The sequence below is a fragment of the Capricornis sumatraensis genome, chromosome 19, assembly GCF_032405125.1.
Source record: "Capricornis sumatraensis isolate serow.1 chromosome 19, serow.2, whole genome shotgun sequence".
NCBI classification, from domain to species: domain Eukaryota; kingdom Metazoa; phylum Chordata; class Mammalia; order Artiodactyla; family Bovidae; genus Capricornis; species Capricornis sumatraensis.
The window spans coordinates 41,823,913-41,849,840 of record NC_091087.1 but is presented as its reverse complement, the minus strand read 5'-3'; the positions used below and the strand labels follow the sequence as shown (position 1 = coordinate 41,849,840).

Sequence of the window (25,928 nt, the reverse complement as noted above, 5' to 3'; positions counted from 1 at the left end):
GACTCTGCAACCCCATAGACGGCAGCCCACCAGGCTCCCCCGTCCCTGGGATTCTCCAGGCAAGAACACTGGAGTGGGTTGCCATTTCCTTCTCCAATGCATGAAAGAGCAAAGTGAAAGTTAAGTCGCTCAGTCGTGTCCTACTCTTAGTGGCCCCATAGACTGCAGCCTACCAGGCTCCTCCGTCCATGGGATTTTCCAGGCAAGAGTACTGGAGTGGGGTGCCATTGCCTTCTCCCTCTTCCCCCTAGCTCTAATCTACTTTCTGTCTCTGCATTTGCCTAGTCTGGATATTGTATATAAGTGGAATGCTACAGTATTTGTCTCTGTGTTTGGCTGGTTTTACTTAACATGATGTCTTCAAGGTATTTTCATGTTGTAGCATGTATCAGAATGTCCTTTTTAAGGCCAAATAACATTCCATTGTATGTATATACTACATTTTGTTTATCCATTCATTTGTTGATGGACACTTCAGTTGTTTCCACTCCTTGGCTACTGTGAGTAATGCTGTGTACAGAATAATGGATGTACAAGCATCTGGATCCTTGTTTTCTATTCTTTTGGGTATATAGCTAGGTGTAGAATTGCTGGGTCCTATGGTAGTTCTATGTTTAAGTTTTTGAGGAACCATCAAAGTGCAGTAAGCATTTTTTGTGAGGTTATATGACACACATTTAATGAATCTCCTTTTTTAAAGTCCCTTGAAGGCAGGGGTTTGTCCTGGAATCAGGGGTCCCCAAGTTCCAGGCCACGGACTGTCACTTGCCCTGGCCTATTAGGAACCGGGCTTACAGTGGCAAGCAGCCAGCAAGAGAGCAAAACTTCATCTGTATTTACAGCCGCTCTCATCACTTGCACTACCGAATTATCACAGTGGAAATAGAAATAAAGTGCACAATAAATATAATGCATTTAACTCATCCCTACATCACCCCACCCATAGAAAAACTGTCATTTAGGAAATGGTAACCTAGTCCCCAAAGGGTTGGGGACTGCTGCTATACATCCGTGTATCTTGGGGCCTGGTACTGTGTCTTATGAGAAACGGATGCTCAGTAAATCATGGAGTGAGCGTGAGAAGGCCTAAGTCAATGGAGGACTGGGATAGTGATAAGCCTGGGTTTTTGTGTCATCCATTGACAGCTTGGTATGAAACAGGAAGTGCCACTCTCAGCGTGCAGCCACAGGGTGGGTGTCCAGTTGGGTGGGGCTTCCTGGGACTTCACGTCTCACCTCCCTCTCTGATTCCCCAGCAAGCCACGGAGGAAGAGTTCCAGTTCTTGCGCTGCCAGGGCTGCCGGGCAGAAGCTAAGTGCCCCAAGCTGCTGCCTTGTCTGCACACGCTGTGCTCAGGATGCCTGGAGGAGTCCGGCATACAGTGCCCCGTCTGCCGGGCTCCCTGGCCCTCAGGTGCCGGCACGCAGGCCCTGGACAACGTCTTCTTCGAGAGCCTGCAGCGGCGGCTGTCGGTGTACCAGCAGATCGCACGCGAGCAGGCGTTTTGCACCCGCTGCAAAGAGCTGGCCCACTACTGGTGCTTCGAGTGTGAGCAGCTCATCTGCGCCAAGTGCTTCGAGGCGCACCAGTGGTTCCTCAAGCACGAGGCCCGGCCGCTGGCGGAGCTTCGCAGCCAGTCGGTGCGGGAGTTTCTGGACGGCACCCGCAAGTCCAACAACATCTTCTGCTCCAACCCCAACCACCGCAGCCCTATGCTGACCAGGTGAGCAGGCCGGCCGAGGGTGGGATGGTGCATTCAAGGGCGAGGTAGAGGGTGCAGGGAAGAGAGACCCAGAGCCTCATAGCTGGGGCGTGGGTCAAGGAGCTTCTGAGGCCTTGCAACTCACAGTGTGGTCCACACACCAGCAGCATCAGTAGCGATGACCACAGTTTATGCTCTCCCGTGCGAATGGATGGATAGTAATAGTTCCCAATTTCCCCTCACAAGAAAATAATGCTGCAGTATCATCTTTTCACCCATATCCAGTCATTTCTTCAGGATAAATTTTTAAAAATACGTTACTCGGTGAAGGGATATGAAAGTTTTACATTTCGATACATGTTACCAAACTGCCCTTTAAAAACTCTTAAAGAGTGAAATTTTCCATAAGTACTGCCACTCAGTCTCCCTATAGCTAGACTGTAGAATGAGATGTGGGTAGTTGGTTCCTGGCTCAAAAGCACTCCCGAGCTTCCTGGGAGGATCTGTATGAAGACAGTCAAGTCCCATTTTAATTATTTTTACCACGCAGCACAGGAATTTAAATTTAGGTTTTTTTAGACAGATAAAATACATTAATACGGTTCAAAAAATTGCTAACAAAATTTATAGAGAGAACAAAATCTCCATTCCATTTTGTCCCACATCTGCCTAATACCCATCCCTTCTCCCTTCCCAATTCAAGGTTAACCATTGTTACCAGCTTTAAAGGGCTTCCCTTGTGGCTCAGCTGGTAAAGAATCCACCTGCAATGTGGGAAATCTGGGTCCCTGGATTGGGAAGATCCCCTGGAGAAGGGAAAGGCTACCCACTCCAATATTCTGGCCTAGAGAATTCCATGGACTGCATAGTCCATGGGGTCACAAAGAATCAGTCATGACTGACTGAGCGACTTTCACTTTCACCAGCTTTAAAACTTTCCAGAGTTTATGAATATACACACAGATATAAGTATATAGTCTTATAGGACGTATTATTCCCTTTTTTAGCAAAATGATAGCATACCCGTGTGAACTTTTAATGCTCTCTTCTCACACAACTACAATAGATAGCTGTATAAGATTCTTGGGGAATCAGCTTACAAAGTGAAGGTATTCCTTGCCCATAAGGGGCACACTCAGACAGAGCTCCATTCTGGCTAAACTATAACTTGCTTGCTTCCTGCTAGGAGGTTTACCACCTGTACTACCAGATTCCACAAGGGCTGATATTATTGTTTGAGTTTGGATTTCTTTCTTTATTATTGAGGTTGTCCAGTGGCTTTTCATGTGTTCATTGGTCATTGAGCTTCTTCATTTGTGAATTGCTTGCTGAGGTCCTTTGCTTGTTTATTTGTTTACTCTTATAAGAGTTTGGTATAGTGCTGACATTTTTCCTTTGCCATTCATTTAATATGAGGTGTTGTGTTCAAGTTTTTAGTTCTAAATAGTCTAATCCATTAATCTCTTCCTTTATGGTATCTGGCTTTGGTCATCCTAGGAAAGATTTTGCCTATGCCAATATTGAAAATATTTACTTATACTCTATTTTAATAGTTTATTTTTATTGTTAAATCTTTAATTCCCATGGAACTTATCTTTGTGTGATGTGAGATAGGAACACTCGCTTCTCATTTCTCTCCAGATAGAAAGCCAGTTCTCTCAACAACTTTCACTGAATAATCCACTCTTTTTGTTTGATTTTTCCCAGTTTTTTCAAATTGAAGCTTAGTTGATATACAATATTCTATAAGTTACAGGTGTACAGGATAGTGATTCACAATTTTAAAGGTTATACTTCACTTACAGTTATTATCAAACATTGGCTCTATGCCCCATGTTGTACAATATATCCCTCTAGCTTATGAATAATCTGCTCTTGGCTTTGATCTGAAATGCCCTTTTAATCTTGTACTACATGTCCATGTAGTCATGAATATGTTTGTAAATCTCTGTTCTGCACCAACAGAGTGCAGAACCAACTCCTATGCTAATCCTTACTGCTGTAAGGCATTCAGTAGCTTTATATTTGGTAGGGTGAATTCCCACTCTTCAGAAATAATTTTGCTTTTACAATTTGTGCAGCTTCTTTGGCTCTTACGCTTCAGGCAGCTTCAGAATTCACATGTTCTTTGGGATTTTGATTGAGATGGAATTAAATCCTGGACGAATTGACCTCATCTCTGGTTACATCTTTTGGGTTTGAAAGAGAATTCCATGGACTGCATAGTCCATGGGGGTCACAAAGAGTCAATCATGATTGAGCAACTTTCACTTTCACCAGCTTTAAAAGTTTCCAGAGTTTATGAATATATACACAGATATAAGTATATAGTCTTATAGGACTTATTTTTCCCTTTTTTAGCAAAAAGATAGCATACCTGTGTGAACTTTTAACACTTTCACAAATATCTTGAACTTTTAAATTATAGTTAAATTTACAATATGTAGTGAAGGTCCCTGGTGGCTCAGCAATAAAGAATCTGCATGCAGTGCAGGAGACTCAGGAGACATGGGTTAGATCCCTGGGTTAGGAAGATCTGGAAATGGCAACCCTCTCCATTATTCGTGTGTTTTCACTCCGTTATTCTTGCCTGGGAGATCCCATGGACAGAAAGAGTGTGGCAGGCTACAGTCTATGAGGTTTCAGAGTTGGTCACGACTGAACACACACTGCCTATGAGACAGTATGTAATAATATTATGAGTGGAATCTTTTCCATTATAGTTTTTAACTGATTATCATTAACATTCACTAATATGTATGTGTATATATCTATTGGAGAAGGAAATGGCAACCCGCTCCAGTATTCTTGCCTGGAAAATCCTATGGACAGAGGAACCTAGCCGGCTGCAGTCCATGGGGTCACCAAGAGTTGGACACACCTGAGCGACTAATACACACACACACACACACACGCTATATCTAGCCATCCTATTGGGCTCTTTTATTCTTGTAAGTTTTTCCATTGATTTTTTTAAAGATTTTCTAGGTAAATAGTCATATCACCTAGAAATAATAAAAAATTTTTCCTTCCATTATTCATACATATTACCTTTTTGTAGCTTTGTTTCACTGAATTGGCCAGAACTGCCAGGGCAACATTGTATAATGTGAAGTGGTTAGAAAAGGCAACTTTGCTTTGTACCTATCTTTCATGAAAAAGTTTCTTATGTTTTCTTGTTCAGTTCAGTTCAGTTCAGTTCAGTTGCTCAGTCGTGTCCGACTCTCTGCGACCCCATGAATCACAGCACACCAGGCCTCCCTGTTCATCCCCAACTCCTGGAGTTCACTCAGACTCACGTCCATCGAGTCAGTGATGCCATACAGCCATCTCATCCTCTGTCGTCCGCTTCTCCTCCTGCCCCCAATCCCTCCCAGCATCAGTCTTTTCCAATGAGTCAACTCTTCTCATGAGGTGGCCAAAGTATTGGAGTTTCAGCTTTAGCATCATTCCTTCCAAAGAAATCCCAGGGTTGATCTCCTTCAGAATGGACTGGTTGGATCTCCTTGCAGTCCAAGGGACTCTCAAAAGTCTTCAACACCACAGTTCAAAAGCATCAATTCTTCGGCACTCTGCCTTCTTCACAGTCCAACTCTCACATCCATACATGACCACAGGAGAAACCATAGCCTCAGGTATGATGTTTATTGTTGATTTCCTTAGGTGACTTTTAAAAATCACATTAAGAAAGTTGCCTTGTGCTTCTAGTTTACTAAGAGTTTTGTTGTTGCTGTTGTTTTGTTTTAACTTGGGGATGGGTGTTCTTTGGACTCTGAAGTGTCCTTTCACTGTTTAGTATAATGAATGATATCACTAGGTTTCTTTATGTTGCACCATTATTTTAATTCCCAGGAGGAAAACTATTTGGTCATGACATACTATTATTTTAATTTCTAGCTTGATTCCATTTAGTACTATTTTATCTAGGCTATTATCTATATTTATAAATGTGATTTTTTATGCATATATATGATATACATCATATCATATATGATACATCAAGTTTCCTTGTCAAGTTTTCATATCCATTTGATACTAATCTCTTTCAATGAGTTTTTAAGCTTTTTTGAACATGATGATATATATAAATTGCTTAGCATAGTGCCTGGCACATATTAAATACTCAATAAATGTTAAAATACTATTCTTATAATTTCTCTGTTGTAGAATAAAGGACATAAGCAATCCAAGCTTACAGAAGTTTCTTGAAAAGCTATCTGAGACAGATGCCTTTTTTGGAGAGTAGATTTTTTCCCTTTTTGTGGAGGATCATGAATCAGATTTTCTGGAATGTTTTCTAATTCATCTTGAGTTATCTTACAATTTGAATATCTCCTCTGTACCTGTAATTGTGTCCCCTTTCTTATTTCTAATGTTGTATGAAAGTTAAAGTGTTAGTCACGTCCGACTCTTTGCAATCCCATAGACTGTAGCCCACCAGACTCCTCTGTCCGTGGGATTCTGTAGGCAAGAATACTTGAGTGAGTTGCCATTGCCTTCTCCCAGGGGATCTTCCTGACCCAGGGATCAAACCCGAGTCTCCTGCACTGCAGGCAGGGGCCACCAGGGAAGCCTCCTAATGTTGTATATCTGTGCTTATTTTAGTGATCTTTTCAAAGCACTACCTTTTTTTTTTTTGGTCTTTTTATTGCTTGCTGATATTGTTTCCTTTTTTCTAATTAATCATTTTATTTTTAGCATCATTATTTTCTTTGTTGTACTCTTCTCTCATTATTCATCTAACTGAACTGAACATCTAATTCATTTACTTGCTATCCTCATTGTTTACCGCATTCTTCTCTGAGTATAACATTGCCTGCCTTTCATAACTTTGACAAGTAGTGTAATCATAGTTAACCATTTCTCAAATATCTCTAATTTCAGTCTTTTCTCTTTTTAGACATTTTCTCTTTGATAGAAGAGTTTGTTTGGGGAAGAACATTGTCTAAAAGTTTCAAGTGGCTTGTGTTGTTTGATTTAAATATTTGATGTTAATTTCTACGATATGGTCTCCTAGTATTTAAGAGTTGTATCTATGACTATGTTGAGGTTTTCTTTGGGGCCTACCATATTCCTTTCACTAGCATATTCCTCAGATTTTTTTTAATGTGTATTCTTTGTAGAGATGTATCTATAGCTCCTCTTTCTACTTGTTTACATTTTTAACAAACATATTAGAACATATGGGTGTATGTGTATCTCTCTCTCACCATCAAGAGTGAGTGTGTGTGTGTTGTTAATTGCTCAGCTGTGTCTGATTCTTTGCGATGTTATTGACTGTAGACCCCCAGACTCCTCTGTCAATGGAATTCTCCAGGCAAGAATACTAAGTTGACATTCCCTTCTCCAGGGGATCTTCCCAACCCAGGGGTCGAATCCAGGTCTCCTGCATTGCAGGCAGATTCTTTTCCTACTGAACTGTCAAGAGTAGATTCAGTTTAGTTCAGTTCAGTCACTCAGTCATGTCCGACTCTTTGTGACCCCATGAACCGCAGCACCCCAGGCCTCCCTGTCGATCACCAACTCCCGGAGTCCACCCAAACCCATGTCCATCGAGTCGGTGATGCCATCCAGCCATCTCATCCTCTGTCGTCTCCTTCTCCTCCTGCCCTCAATCTTTCCCAGCATCAGGGTCTTTTCCAGTGAGTCAGCTCTTCGCATCAGATGGCCAAAGTATTGGAGTTTCAGCTTCAACATCCGTCCTTCCAGTGAACACCCAGGACTGATCTTTCAGGATGGACTGGTTGGATCTCCTTGCAGTCCAACGGACTCTCAAGAATCTTCTCCAACACAACAAAAGCATCAATTCTTCGGCAATCAGCTTTCTTTATAGTCCAACTCTCACATCCATACATGACCACTGGAAAAACCATAGCCTTGACTAGACAGACCTTTGTTGGCAAAGTGTCTCTGCTTTTTAATATGCTGTCTAGGTTGGTCATAACTTTCCTTCCAAGGAGTAAGCATCTTTTAATTTCATGGCTGCAGTCACCATCTGCAGTGATTTTGAAGCCCAGAAAAATAAAGTCAGCCACTGTTTCCACTGTTTGCCCATCTATATGCCATGAAGTGATGGGACCAGATGCCATGATCTTAGTTTTCTGAATGTTGAGCTTTAAGCCAACTTTTTCACTCTCCTCTTTCACTTCCATCAAGAGGCTGTTTAGTTCTTCACTTTCTGCTATAAGGGTGGTGTCATCTGCATATCTGAGGTTATTGATATTTCTCCTGGCAATCTTGATTCCAGCTTGTGCTTCCTCCAGCCCAGCGTTTCTCATGATGTACTCTGCATATAAATTAAATATGCAGGGTGACAATGTACAGCCTTGATGTATTCCTTTTCCTGTTTGGAACCAGTCTGTTGTTCCATGTCCAGTTCTAACTGTTGCTTCCTGACCTGCATACAGGTTTCTCAAGAGGCAGGTCAAGTGGTCTGGTATTCCCATCTCTTTCAGAATTTTCCACAGTTTATTGTGATCCACACAATCAAATTACAACTGCTCTTCCAGATAGGATAAAAGTTTTAGCGTACTTTTTCTTCTCTCCTTCCATTCCCACTTTCAGATATAGTTGGATTAACATGAAATTTTATCTCTAGATTATTGCCAAATCTTCTATGTCTTTTCTATTCTATGCATCCTTTATTGGCAGTTAATTATCACATTATAACCCACTTGTTATTTATAATCTTAGATTCTAATTGGTGTTGTTGCCCACAAATTTTTTTTCTATAATATCTTCCTCTGTCTTCAATTATTTAATGTTATTCATTTCCCAGTTGACTGGAATACTTCAAGTAAATTTGCTGGTTGATTTTTTGAGCTTACTTTCCAGAACCTTGAGTATCTTAACTTGCATATTCTTTTGCTGTCACATTTATGTATGTGTAATGTTTTTTGGTTGTGCCATGCAGCTTGTGGGGTTTTAATTCCCTGACTAGGGATCAAACCCAGGCCTTAGGCAGTGAGACCATGGAGTCACATTTAAAGGAAAGTTTAGCTCGTTGTAAAATTCTGAGGTCACAATCACAAATCTTTCATCTTGGAATATATAAGCATTGCTTTGTAAATTTGTGGCCTTTGGTGTTTCAGGTGAGAAAGTCAATTATTGTCTATTTTTCCTCTCTGGGTAAATTGGTTTTTTTTTTTCTTTTGCTAAGGATTGTTAAAAAGATTTTTATTTTATTTTTCTTTGTTGCTGCATGCGGCCTTTCTCTAGTTGCAAAGAGAGGGGCTGGGCGTCTCATTGCAGTGGTTTCTCCTTGAGCAGCACAGGCTCTAGGCGTGCGGGCTTTAGTAGTTTGGGCACATAGGCTTTGTTGCCCCCCGAGGCATGTGGAATCTTCCCAGACCAGGAATCTAACCTGTGTCCCCTGCATTGGCTGGTGGATTCTTAACTACTTGACCACCAGGGAAGCCCCTTTTTATGTAATTTTTCTTTATTCTTGAAAATGATTCTTCAAGCTATAGGTCTTTTCTTTTTTCAGTAATCCTCTCTGACATTGTTGAACTGAAGATTCAAGTCTTTCTTCAGCTCAAACAAATTGTATTCTACTTTTTTTAATGTGTTGATCTCTGTTCATTTGCTTATGTTTTTCTTTTTACAAGTATTTGTGTGTGTGGCTTTTTAAAAATTAATTTTTTATTGGAATATAGTTAATTTACAGTGTGATATTAGTTTCTGCTGTATAACAGAATGACTCAATTATACGCACACATATATCCACTCTGTTTTAAATTCTTTTCCCAAATAGGTCATTACAGAGTAGTGAGTAGAATTCTCTATTCTAAACTGGAGGTTCTTATTCGTTATCTATTTTATATGTAGTAGTGTGTTTATGTCAATCCCAATCTCCCAATTTATCCCTCACCCATGTTCCCCCTGGTAACCATAAGTTTGTTTTTTACACCTGTACCTCATTTCTGTTCTGAAAATAAGTTCATTTGTATCATTTTTTGGAATCCACATATGAGCGATATCATATGCTATTTGTGTTTCTCTGTCTGACTTAACGTCACTCAGTGTGGCACTCTGTATGCTTAGTCATGTCCAGTTGCGACCCCGTGGCCTGTAGCCCACCAGGAGTTCCATTAATTCCGTTACTTTGCTTTTTTTCTTCCAGATTCTCGTAGGTACTTGAATTGATTTTCTAATCCACCAGCTTTTTTTTTTTTTTTTTTGAGACTACTTTCTACTATTCACTACTTATGTTGAGTTTTTTTTTTTTTTAGGTTTTTCCTCTAGCAATCGTGTTTTTTTTTTTTAATTGCCAAATAAGGTCAGTGTTCTTAGGATGCTTTTTCTTGTCAGCCTGTTCTTATTTTCTCGATGTATATTCTTAAATCTCCCTAACAAGCTTAGAAGTTTTGGAAGTTTTATGTTTCCTATATTACCCTTTTTTCAGTGTGAGCCAGAAAGCAGTTTGGTCCCCATTTTGGCTGCTAATTCTCTTTATAAATTCTGTGGTTCTGTGTTGTCTGCTCACATGTAAATGTAAGCATCTAGATTGCACAGTTTTAGTAGCTGATAGGCAGCAGTTGTATGAACCACAGTTTGTGTCTCCCACCCTGCAATAAGGACAGGATCTCTGCCAGAGCCCCAGGATGGTGGTAGCTTATGGAGTGCTTCACTTTTAGCGTGGGGGTGGATTTCTCCCCTGGTACAATGGGCAAAGAGGTCCTCCCAGAAAAACGACAGGATTCTTTTCCCTTGAGCATGGTAAATGGCTTCAAAAAGCTGACCATGTTACTTAAAAATCATACATACACAGCCACAGTTCACATTGTTTCACATTTTACCAGCGATTATTAGAAAAGCTCAACATGTTTCTTCTGCACAAAACCTCAGTGTCATACATAACCCACAACTTCCTTCAGCTTACAAGTCAGTAATAAACCTTTCCGTCCTTTGACATTGAGCTCACTTACGGTTCACACTAGGAGGCAGCATCAGAAATAGCTTTAAACTTTTAAATCCAGCCTGGGATGGTCCTCCCTGGGGCCCTCGGCATTTGGTCACCATGCCTCTGGAGTCCATTGTTTCAGCCCACATTCCCACTACATAGCAGGCCCTCTGCTACATGCTAGGGTATAACTGTAAGCAGATACTGCCCTCGACCTCTGAGGTCATAGTCTGGTGAAGCAACCAGATCTGCAGTTAACAATCAAGGCTGCAAAGGGCTTTGAGGAAGCCTGTTCACCTGGGTCAGTCTGTGCCCATAGTTGCCCTTAGGACAGCTGTCCTCTCCTTCATGTTTTCCCTTGCCAGAGGGCCAATGTCCCATGTGTGTTCAGGCATCTATTTAAGGACAGGAGGAAGAAGGAACACTGGGCAAGTGAGCTCAAGAAAGGCCCCCTGCCCAGCCTGGATTGGCTGCTGGTTGGGGACTACAGCTTCCAAGGGGGTGTCATACTTAGGCTGATAGGTAAGGAAGCAGAAAAGGGAGGGAGTGTGTGCAAACGGAGAGGCTCCAGCATGTCTGCTGCATTTTAGGAACTCCAGGTAAAGGCTGTGTAGGACGACAGGGGCTAGAAGGGTGAGTAGGCTCAAACATGGGGGAGAGGGCTTCCCTGGTGGCTCAGTGAATAAGAATCTGCCTGCCAATGCTAGAGACATGGGTTTGATCCCTGGTCTGGGAAGATCCCACGTAGCTCAGAGCAACTGAGCCTGTGCCCTACAGCTTTTAAGCCTATGCTCCAGAGATGGGGAATTCCATCTACTGTGCCCACGCGCCACAACTACTGAAGCCTGTGCATCCTAGTGCCGGGGTCCAGCCCTGGTGGATCCAGGGTAATTCGAAACAGGGATGCCGTGGTGAGAGAGATATATAAATTTAGAGAGAGATAAGGAAAGAGTTTGCAGTTAAGAAAATAGAGGAGAAAAAGAGGCTGTATTCCTTGGTTTACATAGAAAGCCAAATAAAGCCCTGAGACAAGGGGCTTACACCGTCTACGTAAGGCCACAGGCGCCTGCTTGAATAGCGGAGGGTGCCCCACCTTGGGCTCCCTCTCGTGTGGGTCTTGGAAGCAGCAGTCCATGGGATCGCAGAGAGTTGGACATGACAGAGCGACTGAACAAACAAAAAGTAATCGAGTTTGAGAAGTATGATGAGATGATACACTGGGACAAGGGTTCCCAAGACCAGAAGTTGGGATTATTTGCAGCAGGTCCAGGGAGAGGCACCCTGGACAGCCCAGGGAAGGGCTCGGGGTAGAGGCAACAGCATGCGGTGGCCGCAGAAAGCAGAGTGCAGGGGACAGGTATGAAGCCAGCCTTGAGTGGAGCTCTTTGACTCCTTGGTAACCAGAACAGTGCTTTTCAAGTAGGAAACTTTGCCTTTTCCAGTATGGTCGGAGAATGGGCTCTTCTGATTGGATCTGCCCTCTTCTTTTTATAATTAATTTCTGTTGGAGTATAGTTGCTATTCAGTGGTGTGTTAGTTTCTCCTGTACACAAAGTAAATCAGCTGGACATATACATGCTCAGTCGCTCAGTCGTGTCCAACACTTTGTGACTACAGGGCTCCTCTGTCCATGGGATTTTTCAGGCAAGAATACTAAAGTGAGTTGCTTTTTCCTATGCATATACATATATCCCTCTTTTTTGGATTTCCTTCCCATTTAGGTCATCACATAGCTCTGAGTAGAGTTCTCTGTGCTGTACAACAGGTTATCATTAGTTATCTGTTTTATACATAGTAGTGTATATATTTGCCAATCGCAATCTCCCAATTCATCCCACCCTGTCTTATCCCCTTGGTAACCATACTTCTGTTCTCTACATCTGTGTCTTATTTCTCCTCTGCAAATAAGATTATCTATACTATTTTTCTAGATTCCACATATGAGCAATGGTATATGACATTTGTTTATCTCTCTCTGACTTACTTCCTTCTGTATGACAGTTTCTGGGTCCATCCACAGCTCTGCAAATGGCGTGGTTTCATTCCTTTTTCTGGCTGAGTAATATTCCATTGTGTATCTGTACCACATCTTCTTTATCCATTCCTCTGTCAGTAGACATATAGGTTGCTTCCATGTCTTGGCTATCATAAATAGTGCTGCATTCAACATTGGGATGCATGTAGCTTTTTGAATTATGGTTTTCCTGGGTATATGCCCAGGAGTGGGATTGCTGGGTCATAGGGTAGTTCTGTTCCACACCCTCCTATAAGATTATTGAGAAAGAAAGAAGTGTTGCAAGAGGCCAGAACATGAAAGGGAGCTCATTCCCAAGTAAGAGGACTTATCTGAGCGAGGACCAGGCCAGGACACAAGATTTCCTGACTGCAGACTCTGTCTGCACAGAGCCTGTCCTGGCACTCCCAGCCTCCACTTGCAGGCAGTCTTCAACTAACAACCAGCCCAGCTGCAAAAAAAGAATTCTGCAAGTTGCTTGTTTAGAGCTGAGATTGTATTTTCCCTTAGAATTAAATTATTCAAAGGAAGCTTGCTATTTAAGCAATGTTACGTTTAATTTTCCTTGACTTTGACGAGAAGAAAAAGATATTGAAGTAAAATTAGACTTGTTCAGTTGCTAAGTCATGTCTGACTGCAGTGTGCCTGGCTCCTCTGTCCTCCACTGTCTCCCAAAGTTTGCTCAGATTCATGTCAGTGATATTACCTAACCTTCTCATCCTCTGCTGCCCACTTCTCCTTTTGCCTTCAATCTTTCCCAGCCTCCAGAGTCTTTTCCAGTGAGTCGGCTCTTTGCATCAGGAGGCCAAAGTATTGGAGATTCAACTTCAGCAACAGTCCTTCCAATGAGTATTCAGGGTTGATTTCCTTTAGGATTGACTGGTTTGATCTCCTTGCTGTCCAAGGGACTCTCCTGAGTCTTCTCCAACACCACAGTTCAAAAGCATCAGTTCTTCAGCGTTCAGCCTTCTTTATGGTCCAGCTCTCACATCCATACATGACTACTGGAAAAACCATAGCTTTGACTATATGGACCTTTGTTGGTAAAGTAATGTCTCTGCTTTTTAATACACTGTCTAGGTTTGTCATAGCTTTTCTTCCAAGGAACAAGTGTCTTAATTTCATGGCTGCAGTCACCATCTGCAGTGATTTGGGAGCCCAAGAAAATAAAGTTTCTCACTATTTCCCTTGTTTCCCCATCTATTTGCCATGAAGTGATGGGGCTGGATGCCAAGATCTTCATTTTTTCAATGTTGAATTTTAAGCCAGCTTTTTCACACTCCTCTTTTACCTTCAAAAGAGGCTCTTTAGTTCTTCACTTTCTGCCATAATGGTGATGTCATCTGTATGTCTGAGGTTATTGATATTTCTCCCAGCAACCTTGACTCCAGCTTGTGCTTCATTTAGCCCAGCATTTTGCATGATTACTCTGCATGTAAGTTAAATAGGCAAGGTGACAATATACAGCCTTACTGTACTCCTTTCCCAATTTTGAACCAGTCCATTATTCTATGTCCAGTTCTAACTGTTGCTTCTTGACCTGCACACAGGTTTTGCTGGAGGCAGGTAAGGTGGTCTGGTATTCCCATCTCTTAAAGAATTTTCCACAGTTTGTTGTGATCCATACAGTCAAAGGCTTTAGCATAGTCAGTGAAGCAAAAGTAGATGTTTTTCTGGAATTCTCTATTTTTTTCTATGATCCAGAAGACATTGGCAGTTTGAGCTCTGGTTCCTTTGCCTTTTCTAAATCCAGCTTGAACATCTGGAAGTTCTCAGTTCATGTACTATTGAAGCTTGGCTTGGAGAATTTAGAGCATTACTTTGCTAACATGTGAAATGAGTGCAGTTGTGCAATAGTTTGAACATTCTGTGGCATTGCCCTTCTTTGGGACTGGAATGAAAATTGATTTTTTTTTCCAGTCCTGTGGCCACTGCTGAGTTTTCCATATTTGCTGGCATATTGAGCACAGCACTTTAACAGCATCATCTTTTAGGATTTGAAATAGTTCAACTGGAATTCCATCACCTCCACTAGCTTGGTTTATAGTGATGCTTCCTAAGGCCCACTTGGTTCACACTCCAGAATGTCTGGCTCTAGGTGAGTGATTACACCATCGTGATTATCTGGGTCATTAAAATCTTTTTAGTATTGTTCTGTGTATTCTTACTACTTCTTCTTAATATCTTCTGCTTCTGTTAGGTCCATAACATTTCTGTCCTTTCTTGTGCCCATCTTTGCATGAAATGTTCCCTCGGTATCTCTAGTTTTTTTGAAAAGACCCCTAGTCTTTCCCGTTCTATTGTTTTCATCTATTTGTTTTCATTGTTCATTTAGGAAGGCTTTCTTCTCTCTTCTTGCTTTTCTTTGGAACTCTGCATTAAGATGGATATATCTTTCCTTTTCTCCATTGCCTTTTACTTCTCTTCTTTTCTCAGCTATTTGTAAGGCCTCCTCAGACAGTCATTTAGCCTTTTTTGCATTTCTTTTTTGGGGGATGGTCTTGATCATGCCTCCTGTACAATGCCACGAACCTCTATCCATAGTTCTTCAGGCACTCTATCTTTTAGATCTAATACCTTGAATCTATTTGTCACGTCCACTGTATAATCATAAGGGATTTGATTTAGGTCATGCCTTAATGGCCTAATAGTTTTCCCGACTTCAATTTAAGTCTGAATTTTGCAATATTGAGTTCATGATCTGAGCCACAGTCAGCTCCTAGTCTTGTTTTCCTGACTGTATAGAGCTTCTCCATCTTCATCTGCAAAGAATATAATCACTCTGATTTCGGGGTTGACCATCTGGTGATGTCCAGATGTCATTTGTTTAGCGCTTTATAGACTTTGCTGAATTATTGTTCAGCATCAAATGTTCACCAGGAGAGTCCTGAGGACAGATTCATTTGCTTTTTCTGTCTTGATGCCGAAAGATACTTTTCATTCCTGAGATTTATTAATTTAACCAAGCTGTCTTAGTGTTGAGCATTTTGCATCAAATTATTCTAGACCCTATCTTGCTCCTTTAGTCTAAAAGTTCTATTTCAGTGAAAATTTCTTATGTTACCCCTCCTCCTCTTTCTTCCTCTTACTGATTTTCTTCTTGCTCTGTTACCTTTAGTATTACAGTTTTAAATTTATGATTTTATTGTTTTTCAGATTAATAATCTTAACAGTGTTTCTACAGTTTGGGGGAAACGTGTATGTTTAATGAGTTTTGAATGAATAGCAAAGATCAGAACCACAGTAGACCCTCAAAGCTACATAAAATCATTTTATTATCTTTTTTATAAGAGTAATTGTGGTGGTACTTTTGTTGCTAAATTATGTCCGACTCTTTTCAACCCCATGGACTGTAATCTGCTAGGCTCCTCCGTCCATGGGATTTCCTAGGCAGGAATACTGGAGTTAGTTGTATATGTTTAATGAGTATTGAATGAACAACAAAGATCAGAACCACAGTAGACATCAAAACTACATAAAATCATTTTATACACATTTTTATAAAAGAACTTGAGAATGTCAAAATTGTTTGTCACATAAGGAATTGCTACTTGTTTTCTGTGTCCCCAGATTCTATTTACATTTAATGCTTATCTTTATAGTCATTGAACTGCATAACAAATACCTGCTTTGGATTTGTTCTGTCAAAGCTGTTAGAGTTGGAGAGGTATTTTGAGATGGGTACAACTAAATAGAAGAGCTGCCTCTTTATATCATATGTCCCTTAACTAATAAAGCATGAAGTTACATACGTGCATGCACGCTCAGTTGTGTCCGAGTCTGCGACCCCATGGACTGTAGTCTGCCAGATTCCTCTATCCATAGGATTATCCTGGCAAGAATACTTGAGTGGATTCCCATTTCCTTCTCCAGGGGATCTTCCAGACCCAGGGACTGAGCCTGAGTCTCCTGCAGCTCCTGCACTGGCAGGAGACTTCTTTATCCACTAGCGCCACCTGGGAAGCCCCCATAAAGTGAAAGTGAAAGTCGCCCAGCCATGTCTGACTCTTTGCAACCCCATGGACTCCATGGAATTCTCCAGGCCACGATACTGGAGTGGGTAGATTTTTCTTTTCTCCAGGGGATCTTCCCAACACAGGGATCAAACCCAGGCCTCCTGCACTGCAGGCGAAATTGTCGTTTTATTTATTGAAATTCAGTTCAGTTCAGTTCAGTTGCTCAGTCGTGTCCAGCTCTTTGCGACCCCATGAAGTGCAGCACGCCAGACCTCCCTGTCCATCACCAACTCCCGGAGTCCACCCAAACTCATGTGCATCGAGTAGGTGATGCCATCCAGCCATCTCATCCTCTGTCGTCCCCTTCTCCTCCTGCCCTGAATCTTTCCCAGCATCAGGGTCTTTTCCAATGAGTCAACTCTTTGCATGAGGTGGCCAAAGTATTGGAGTTTCAGCCTCAGCATCACTCCTTCCAATGAACACCCAAGACTGGTCTCCTTTAGGATGGACTAGTTGGATCTCATTGAAGTCCAAAGGACTCTCAAGAGTCTTCTGCAACACCACAGTTCAAAAGCATCAATTCTTCAGCACTCAGCTTTCTTCACAGTGCAGCTCTCACATCCATACATGACCACTGGAAAAACCATAGCCTTGACTAGACGGACCTTTGTTGGCAAAGTAATGTCTCTGCTTTTCAATATGCTGTCTAGGTTGGTTATAGCTTTCCTTCCAAGAAGTAAGCATCTTTTAATTTCATGGCTGCAATCACCATCTGCTGTGATTTTGGAGTCCCCAGAAATAAAGTCTGACACTGTTTCCACTGTTTCCCCATCTATTTCCCATGGAGTGATGGGACTGGATGCCATGATCTTAGTTTTCTGAATGTTGAGCTTTAAGCCAACTTTTTCACTCTCCTCTTTCACTTTCATCAAGAGGCTTTTTAGATCTTCACTTTCTGCTCTAAGGGTGGTGTCATCTGCATATCTGAGGTTACTGATATTTCTCCCACCAATCTTGATTCCAGCTTGTGCTTCTTCCAGCCCAGCATTTCTCATGATGTACTCTGCATATAAGTTAAATAAGCAGGGTGACAATATACAGCCTTGACGTACTCCTTTTCCTCTTTGGAACCAGTCTGTTCCATGTTCTGTTCTAACTGTTGCTTCCTGACCTGCATATAGGTTTCTCAAGAGGCAGGTCAGGTGGTCTGGTATTCCCATCTCTTTCAGAATTTTCCACAGTTTATTGTGATCCACACAGTCAAAGGCTTTGGCATAGTCAATAAAGCAGAAATTAAAATAGCTTGATAATTACCATCTATGTGATAAACTTTGTCTTGTTGTCTTGCAAGATTTACTGACATGTAAATCGACATCATGTTCATGTTGACTAGTATTCAATACTATATAATTATAGTGTATTATTATACAACTCAATGAATTTGCCAAAGTGATCTAAGTTTGCTCAAACTTGAATCTCCTTCATTAACATAAGGCAACCCACTCCAATATTCTTGCCTGGAAAATCCCATGGATGGTGGAACCTGGGAGGCTACAGTCCATGGGGTCACAAAGAGTCGGACACGACTGAGCAACTTCACTTTTACTTTCACACGTCACTTAAAATATTTCCTGCACTTGATAACTATTCTGGCAGTACTTCCAAGGGACATCATTGCAATCACTTAAGCTAATGATGGTAATTACATATTAGAAATACTGTGTAGAGGAAGGGTTGACTGGAGAGACCAAGGAGGCCTACAAAGGGACAGTCTTAAAGGCATCAAAGTCATAATTGGGGCAAGAACAAAGGCAGTATTGTTGGGAATTGGTATGACAGATCTAGAAAGTAGAATTCTGCCTTAATCATCTCTACATTCTAGCCCCATAGCTGCAACATAGTTGGTATTCAGTAATTATATTTAAGTAAAGGAAGATAGAATTTAATAAGACTTAACGATGAGTAATTGTTGAAGCAGTCTAGGAGGGGAGGAGTCTGGAATTCCCCCTGATCTTTGGCTTGAGTGGCCTTTGGATGTTAGTTCCCTTCACTGCCCTAAAGAGAGAAGGGGAGGCCGGGATCCCATGCAGCAGGGCTCCTGCTGAATGAGTGACATGGCCCAACAGAACACTGACCGCCTCATCTTGAAAGCAGAGACCTACACAGAAAAGAGTGGGGGAGGAAAAGTACAAATTTTCTCTTCCTCTTTCTTGGTTGTGGGGCCAGTATAAGGAGACAGTGGGAAATAGACAAGGCTTCCTTCTCCCCTCTTTCCTAACTTCTCTTATCTTCCTAAGACCTCAGGTTTCCCCATCTCTGCCACCACCCCCTCAGCCAATGGCTAGTTAATGGATAATGCTTTCAGTCTCTTTGAGCATCTTGGCATCTCCAACTATGCATCTCCTCTCCTGGCTTCAGAAATCTTATTTCCTCAACTGTGTCACCCTGGAGATAGCAGGAAACCAGTCCCGTTAAATGCATTCATACTGCATTAGTCATCCAAATGACTAATGGAGCCCTTCAATTCCCCTCTAGCTAATTATTTGAATTTCCAAAGGAGGCCTTTCCTTTCACTACTCCACAGAAGTGAAAGCTCCCAGTCACCTTGTTGAGATGGGGGTGTGACATGGACAGTTTTTCTGTCACCATTCACCAAGCCAGGCCCTGCCCTGGAATTTTGCTCTGGGGCCAGCTCTCCTCCACGGGTCGTGATTTCATAGGATTTTTGCTTCTTGCATTCTGAGGATGCAAGATTCCTAGGACAGCGTGGCATCCCGCTGTGGTCTTCGTGGAAGGTGAGGCTGGTTTAGGGTGGCATGTCCATACTGGGAAGGGAGCAGTCCAGAGACCACACTCAGTGCTTATATTTCCTTACTGCCCGAGGTTGAGAGGCTCACCCACCAGCAGCAGGGCTAGCCCCCCTCCCCGCACACACAGCCCCACTATGTGCTTAATGCCTTGTCTTCCACAACTCCAGAATGTCCAGTGTGTATGTGGCACTGTGCTGCTTGCTTCCCATACACCAGCCCCTCATCTTTGTAACCATCTGTGAGACAGAATCTTTGTCCCTATTGTATAGATGGGGAAATTGAGACTCAGAGAGAGAACGTAATTCACTCACTCACGGTCTCATAGATAGGAACCATGGAAGAGCTCCAGATGCCTTGTCCACGGTCGAGTGGCCTCTGGCGTGGATGTTTAGATACAGGCAGCTTAGGAATGGGAAGACTGAGAACCCAGGGAACTTACTGGAGCTTCTGTTTAAATAGTCATAGTGCAGTCAATTCACTGCCCAGTCATAACGGAGTAAACCGAACAATGTGTCACAAAACAGAAGAGACAGAGCTTTGTTGTAATTCCCAGTTGGAATGGGTTCTCTGTTGGTTCCCCATTGCTTCCTATTTAAAGTCCAAAAGCCTTTGTTTAGAATTGATTATGGAAACTTTTGGAAAATCTCAGCACATGAAAAGGGGGAGGGAGGAAGAGAAAGAGGTAACTACTATCAGTATAGAATTTTTCCTTTCCTTCCTGCTGTCTCTATAATTATCTAAAACAGAATGAACATCCGTGAGTGTCACAAAGTGTAATTTCCTTAAAATAGGAGCTCATGCATGTCTTTTCAAAAAATAGACCATTTTGAATTTTCAGGCGACTCCATCTGTTGATTGTATGATTTTTTCTTCCTTGGTTATAAGGTCTTTACCATCATGAGAATAAATAGCCAACTATTATATCCCCATGGTGTTATTTTTCATCTGATTCATCAAAATATATCTTGCTGTAGTGTATGAGGCAAAGCTCTAACTTGATTTATCTGCCCCCTCCCGTAACCAGTTTTCCTGATAAAATTGTTGAAAACCCCTTTAATGTCCATTAGTTTGGGATGATCTTTTTCATTATGTAAAATGCTGTATTCTGATAGATGACAGGGTCTCTTTCAGGGCTTTCTGTTGTGCTGATCTTTCTCTTGGCTATTAGACCAGTACATTAATAGTGGTAGTTCTGTAATGTTGTCAGTGGCACTAAAAATCCCTATCCTTACACGGATTTTTCAAAAATTTTCTTAGCTATTTGCTCTGTTTACTCCTTCATGTGAAATCTAGAATCAATTGGTTAAGTTTTAAAATCTCATTCTTGGGACTTCCCTTGTTGTCCAGTGGTTAAGAATCTGCCTTCCCAATACAGGGGATGCAGGTTCGATCCCTGGTCGGAAAACTAAGATTCCACATACTGAGTGGCAACTAAACCCACGTGCCACAACTAGAGAGCCCACATGCATTAGAGCCCATGCTCTGAAACTGGAGAACCCCCCAACTCTGCAACTAAAGAAAGCCCACACACCACAATGAAGACCCAGCACAGCCAAAAATAATAATAATTAAAAAAAATTTTTTAATTGCTTTAAAATCTCATTCGTAGTTTGCCTAAAATTGCTTCAAACCTTTATATTAACTTCGGAAAAATTAATAATAGTGAGAGGGTAACAGGCAGGAAGGCCAGGGGTCTCCAGAGGAAATAGCCTGCAAGTGTCAGACATTTTTATCTCTCTTAAGAGGCAGGAGGAAACAAACTAGCGATATTTTTTCCTTATCTATACAAATTTAAAAGGAAGTTTCTCTAAAAATTCTGTGTTGCCATAGTGACACCTGGTTTCACCTGAAGTTAACCAATGCCTTTTTCTTATGGAAATGTTTATCTTAAGCTATGCTAATATACTATGCATTTACCCCAAACTCTGTCTTCAAGTCTTGCCTTTTGGCTCAGAACCTACTTGATAAACCAGTATGTTATACTCCGATATTGTTCCTCTAATCTGTGTAAATGAAACTATTTGTATGGTGATCTGCCCTTCTTCAGGATTCAAGTTAATCATTTTATGGCCCAAGATAAACCATTTGGTGCCAAGATTATCCCAAAATACATCTTATGGGTGAAGGGCCTGGTGCCATTCTGAGTTTTGAGACATTCCTTTCTTTCATTAACAGGCTACTTGTGACTATATAACATCTAGCTGAAGACTAGCAGGGGGGTACTCTTTCTGCCCCCTTCTGATGCCTATGTCACAAGCTTTCTCTATCTCCTTTATACTTTAATAAAACTTTATTACACAAAAGCTCTGAGCGATCGAGCCTCATCTCTGGCCCCAGATTGAATTCTTCTCCTTCGGGGGCCAAGAATCCCAGCGTCGTGATTCAACAACCTTTCAATAGTCTCTGTAGTTGGGACCTTGATACGCTCTTTTTTTTAGACATTCTCTCTTAGTGGGTTTTTTGTCGTTTAGTCTAAATAAGTTCTACACGTTTCTTGTTAGGATTATGTCTAGCTATTGTTATTTTTTTTTTTTTTAGCATTTTAAAAATTGCCATTGTGAATGGGGACTGGAAAATATTTACCGTATTTTCTTTTCGTTTGCTTTGCTGGAATAGAATTAAGCTATTTTAATTCTGGCGTATTGATTCTGTGGTGTTTTAGTTCGTTCTTTTGAGTATTCCAGGAGTAAATGAGTGCCCTTTTGCTCTCCAGAGCTACACCTCTCTGCATTAAGTCCAGATCCTTATCATGGAGCTCCTATGGGCAGGTGCCCATCTCACCTCTGTCACCCCTAAAAATGCCAAGCACACAGGAAGTGCTCAGTGTCTTTTGAATGAAGAACTAAGCCAAGGAAGTCATTCATGGTCTTGGGTGGCAGCCCCGTGAGGGGTCATTCTGATTCAGAGCCTGCACCTCAGTCTTAGCAGAAAGTTGGGGGCTTTGGGCCCCAGGGTGTCTGTTGTAAGGCCCCAAACAGAGAGAGACCTGAAGTTAATTGTCTCCTTCCATCCAGAGGGGGAGTGGTGGGGGTATCACTCAGTGGGAGAGTATTTGACTGCAGAGCGGGAGTGGTGGCTGGTTTCCCTTGGCAGACCGCACTTGGGGCAGAAAGGGCCAAAGAAGAGGACCCAGCAGAGACTGTGGTCCACCCAGCAAGTCTTGCTCTCCCTCCAGCCAGGCCACTCTAGGGGTCCCCTTCCCAGCCTGGAGCACTCTTCTTTTTTTCTAAGTTTGTTTTTTTTTTCTTTTTAATGTGGACTATTTCTTAACGTCTTCATTGAATTTGTTACAATATTGTTTCTGTTTTATGTTTTGGTTTCTTGGCCAGGAGGCATGTGGGAACATATACCCCCTGCATTGGAAGGTGAAGTCTTAACCACTGGACCACCAAGGAAATCCCTATGGAGCACCTTTTCTGAGAAAGGGACACTCACCACAGACTCAGCCCCTCTCCCATGGACCCAAAGCTGAGAAAATGACAGCTGGTTCCAGTTCCTCCTTTATGTCTATAGCCTATCTAATCGTCCACACGGAGAAGGCGATGGCCCCCCACTCCAGTACTCTTGCCTGGAAAATCCCATGGACGGCGGAGCCTGGTAGGCTGCAGTCCATGGGGTCGCGAAGAGTTGGACACGACTGAACGACTTCCCTTTCACTTTTCACTTTCATGCATTGGAGAAGGACATGCCAACCCACTCCAGTGTTCTTGCCTGGAGAATCCCAGGGACGGGGGAGCCTGGTGGGCTGCCATCTATGGGGTCGCACAGAGTCGGACACGACTGAAGCAACTTAGCAGCAGCAGTAGTAGCACTCCCATATGAGGTGGGAATTACCTATATTTTACAGATAAGAAAACCAAGGTCCAGAGAGGTTACATGACCTGCCAAGGAAGGACACAGAGCTGAGGTCAGATCCGCATCTGCCCAGCTTTTTTCTCTGCCCCGCACTACCACTTACCTCAGTCACTGGCCCTGCCTCACAGGCTAGATGAGGCTGTTACTTAGATCCAGTGTGCTGAGGCTGGAGGCGTTGAAGGCTCATGACCCAGTAGTGACCCCCATTCCCCTCTCCACACATTTTTCTGTCTCCAGAGAAGCTTTGCTAGTGTGAAATAAGTCTCCTCTGTTTGGTCAAGAGGCTCAAGCCCTGGGACTTACCACCTTGGGTAACTTGGGAAGGTTGAGAGCTGGCAAAGCTGAGGACTCGTACCTGGTACCTGGTGCCAAGACTTTGGAACTGGGTTGACCAGCAGGCTCTCTGTTGGCATTTCTGGGACAAGTTGATCTCAATAATTGAAACCAAAGTGGCCCCAGCTAAAATCCTTTCTCCTGGCCTTAGATGGGCTTACTTGTTATTCTCATTGCTGGCAAGAGTAAGTTACAGCAGTATTTCTAGGGAAGTAACTAATATTTTTCCTGGTAATATTTTTTTAATTTATTGATTAATGAACTTCTGACTACGCTGGGCCATCGTTGCTGCACTGCAGGCTTTCTCTAGTTGCGGTGAACCAGGGCTGTTCTCTCGCTGTGGTGCTCAACCTTCTCATTCCACTGGCTTCTCTTGTTGGCAGAGCACAGGCTCCAGGGCACACAGACTTCAGTAGTTATGGTGCCCAGGCTTAGTCACCTCCCTGCATGTGGGATCTTCCTGAACTAAGGGTCAAACCCATGTTCTCTGCCTTGGCAGGCAGATTCTTAACCACCAGATCACAGGGAAGTCCTCCTGGTGCTATTGGAAGAGTAATATTTCATGCAATGTTTCAGAGCATGGACTCTGAGCCAGGCTACTTGGGTTTTAGTTAGTTTCCTATTGTTGCTGTAACAATTCACCACAAATTTCGGGGCTTGAACCATTACAGACAGATGCTTATTTACCTCTGGAGATCAGAAGTCTGCAGTAGGTCTCACTGAGCTACAATCGAGGTGTCTGTAGAACAGTGTTCCCTACATTGAGCTACAATCAAGGTGTCTGTAGAACAGTGTTCCCTACATTGAGCTACAATCGAGGTGTCTGTAGAACAGTGTTCCCTACATTGAGCTACAATCGAGGTGTCTGTAGAACAGTGTTCCTTAGGGAGGCTCTTGAGGAGAGTCCATTTTCTTGCCTTTTCCAGCTTCTAGAGGCTGCCTGCATTCTTTTCTTTCTTTAGAAAATATGGTTTATTTATTTATTTGAGTGCTCCCAGTCTTAGTTGCAGCACATGGAATGTTTAGTTTTGGCATGTGGGATCTAGTTCCCTGACCAGGGATCGAACCCTGGACCCTGCATTTGGAAAGCAGAGTCTTAGCCACTAGACCTCCAGGGAAGTCCCTGCCTCCATTCTGTATTTCATGATCCCCTGCCACCTTCAAAGCCACCAGGACAGTATCACTCTGACCTCCACTTCCTCTCCCTCTCTCACTCTCCTGCCTATCTCCTCTTTCCCCTATGAGGTCTCCTGTGATTACACTGGGTCCACCCAGATAATCCAAGATAATCTTCCCATCTCAAGATCCTTAATGTAATCACACCTATCAAGTCCTTTTTGCCATGTGAAATGAAGTGACGTGAAAGTCGCTCAGCCGAGTCCAACTCTTTGCGACCTCATGGCCTCTACAGTCCATGGAGTTCTGCAGGTTAGAATACTGGAGTGGGTAGCCTTTCCCTTCTCCAGGAGATCTTCCCAGCCCAGGGATCAAACCCAGGTCTCCCGCATTGCAGGTGGATTCTTTACCAAATGAGCCACAAGGGAAGCCCAAGAATACTGGAATGGGTAGCCTATCCCTTCTCCAGGGGATCTTCCCAACCCAGAAATTGAACTGGGGTCTCCTGTGTTACAGGCGGATTCTTTACCAACTGAGCTATCAGGGAAGCCCTTCTTGCCATGTGAGGGGTCCTATTCAGGTTCCAGGAATTAGTACTTGAATGCACACCATTATTCTGCCTACTACAGTTTGCTTCTGGACTCTGTCACTTTCTAATTGTGTGACCTTGAACAAGTTATTGCACCTCATGCTTAGTTTCTCCATCCTTAGAATGGGAACAATGATAATTCCCACTCCATAGGATTGTTATAAGGATTAAGTGAGTTGATATTTGTGAAATGTTTATAAGTATCTTGACACATAGTAAATACTATGGTGGAAGTGTCTGCTGGCTAAAATATATTAAAATATACACTCTCTTAGCAATTCTATTATTTTATAATATATTTCATAGAAACAAAAGGATCTATGCATTAGGCTACATAAAGCATTGTCCATATTGGGAGGAAATGCACAAACAGGAAATCACTGGAATGCCCGTTAACACAGAGTTCTGCAACACCCTGGGCTGCAGACCCATCCTGGTCAGAACCTGTTAGGAACTGGCGAGAAGCAAAGGAGGCTTCATGTGCTGCTTCACATTACTCTCGTTACTGCCTGAACCACCCTTTGCCACCCCTTCCCCAACCCATCCCCCCCCCCTGCACACACCCCTCCCACCCACCCCGTGGAAAAATTGTCTTCCACTAAACTGATCCAATGCATTATTAATAGAATGACTGAGTCAGTGTGGTCCATC

The 25,928-nt window shown here is 42.5% G+C and overlaps 1 protein-coding gene across 6 annotated transcripts in view; it reads left to right on the top strand.

Moving 5' to 3' along the window:
- Positions 1-25,928, top strand: part of PML (PML nuclear body scaffold) — a 51,378-nt gene that overhangs the window by 1,133 nt on the left and 24,317 nt on the right. For 5 of the 6 annotated variants that reach the window (XM_068991438.1, XM_068991436.1, XM_068991439.1 and 2 more), the window contains exon 2: positions 1,257-1,723. In XM_068991438.1, the coding sequence (XP_068847539.1) occupies positions 1,257-1,723 (467 nt within the window). The remainder of the gene's footprint in view (positions 1-1,256; positions 1,724-25,928) is intronic. The other variant, XM_068991437.1, reaches the window with a different exon arrangement.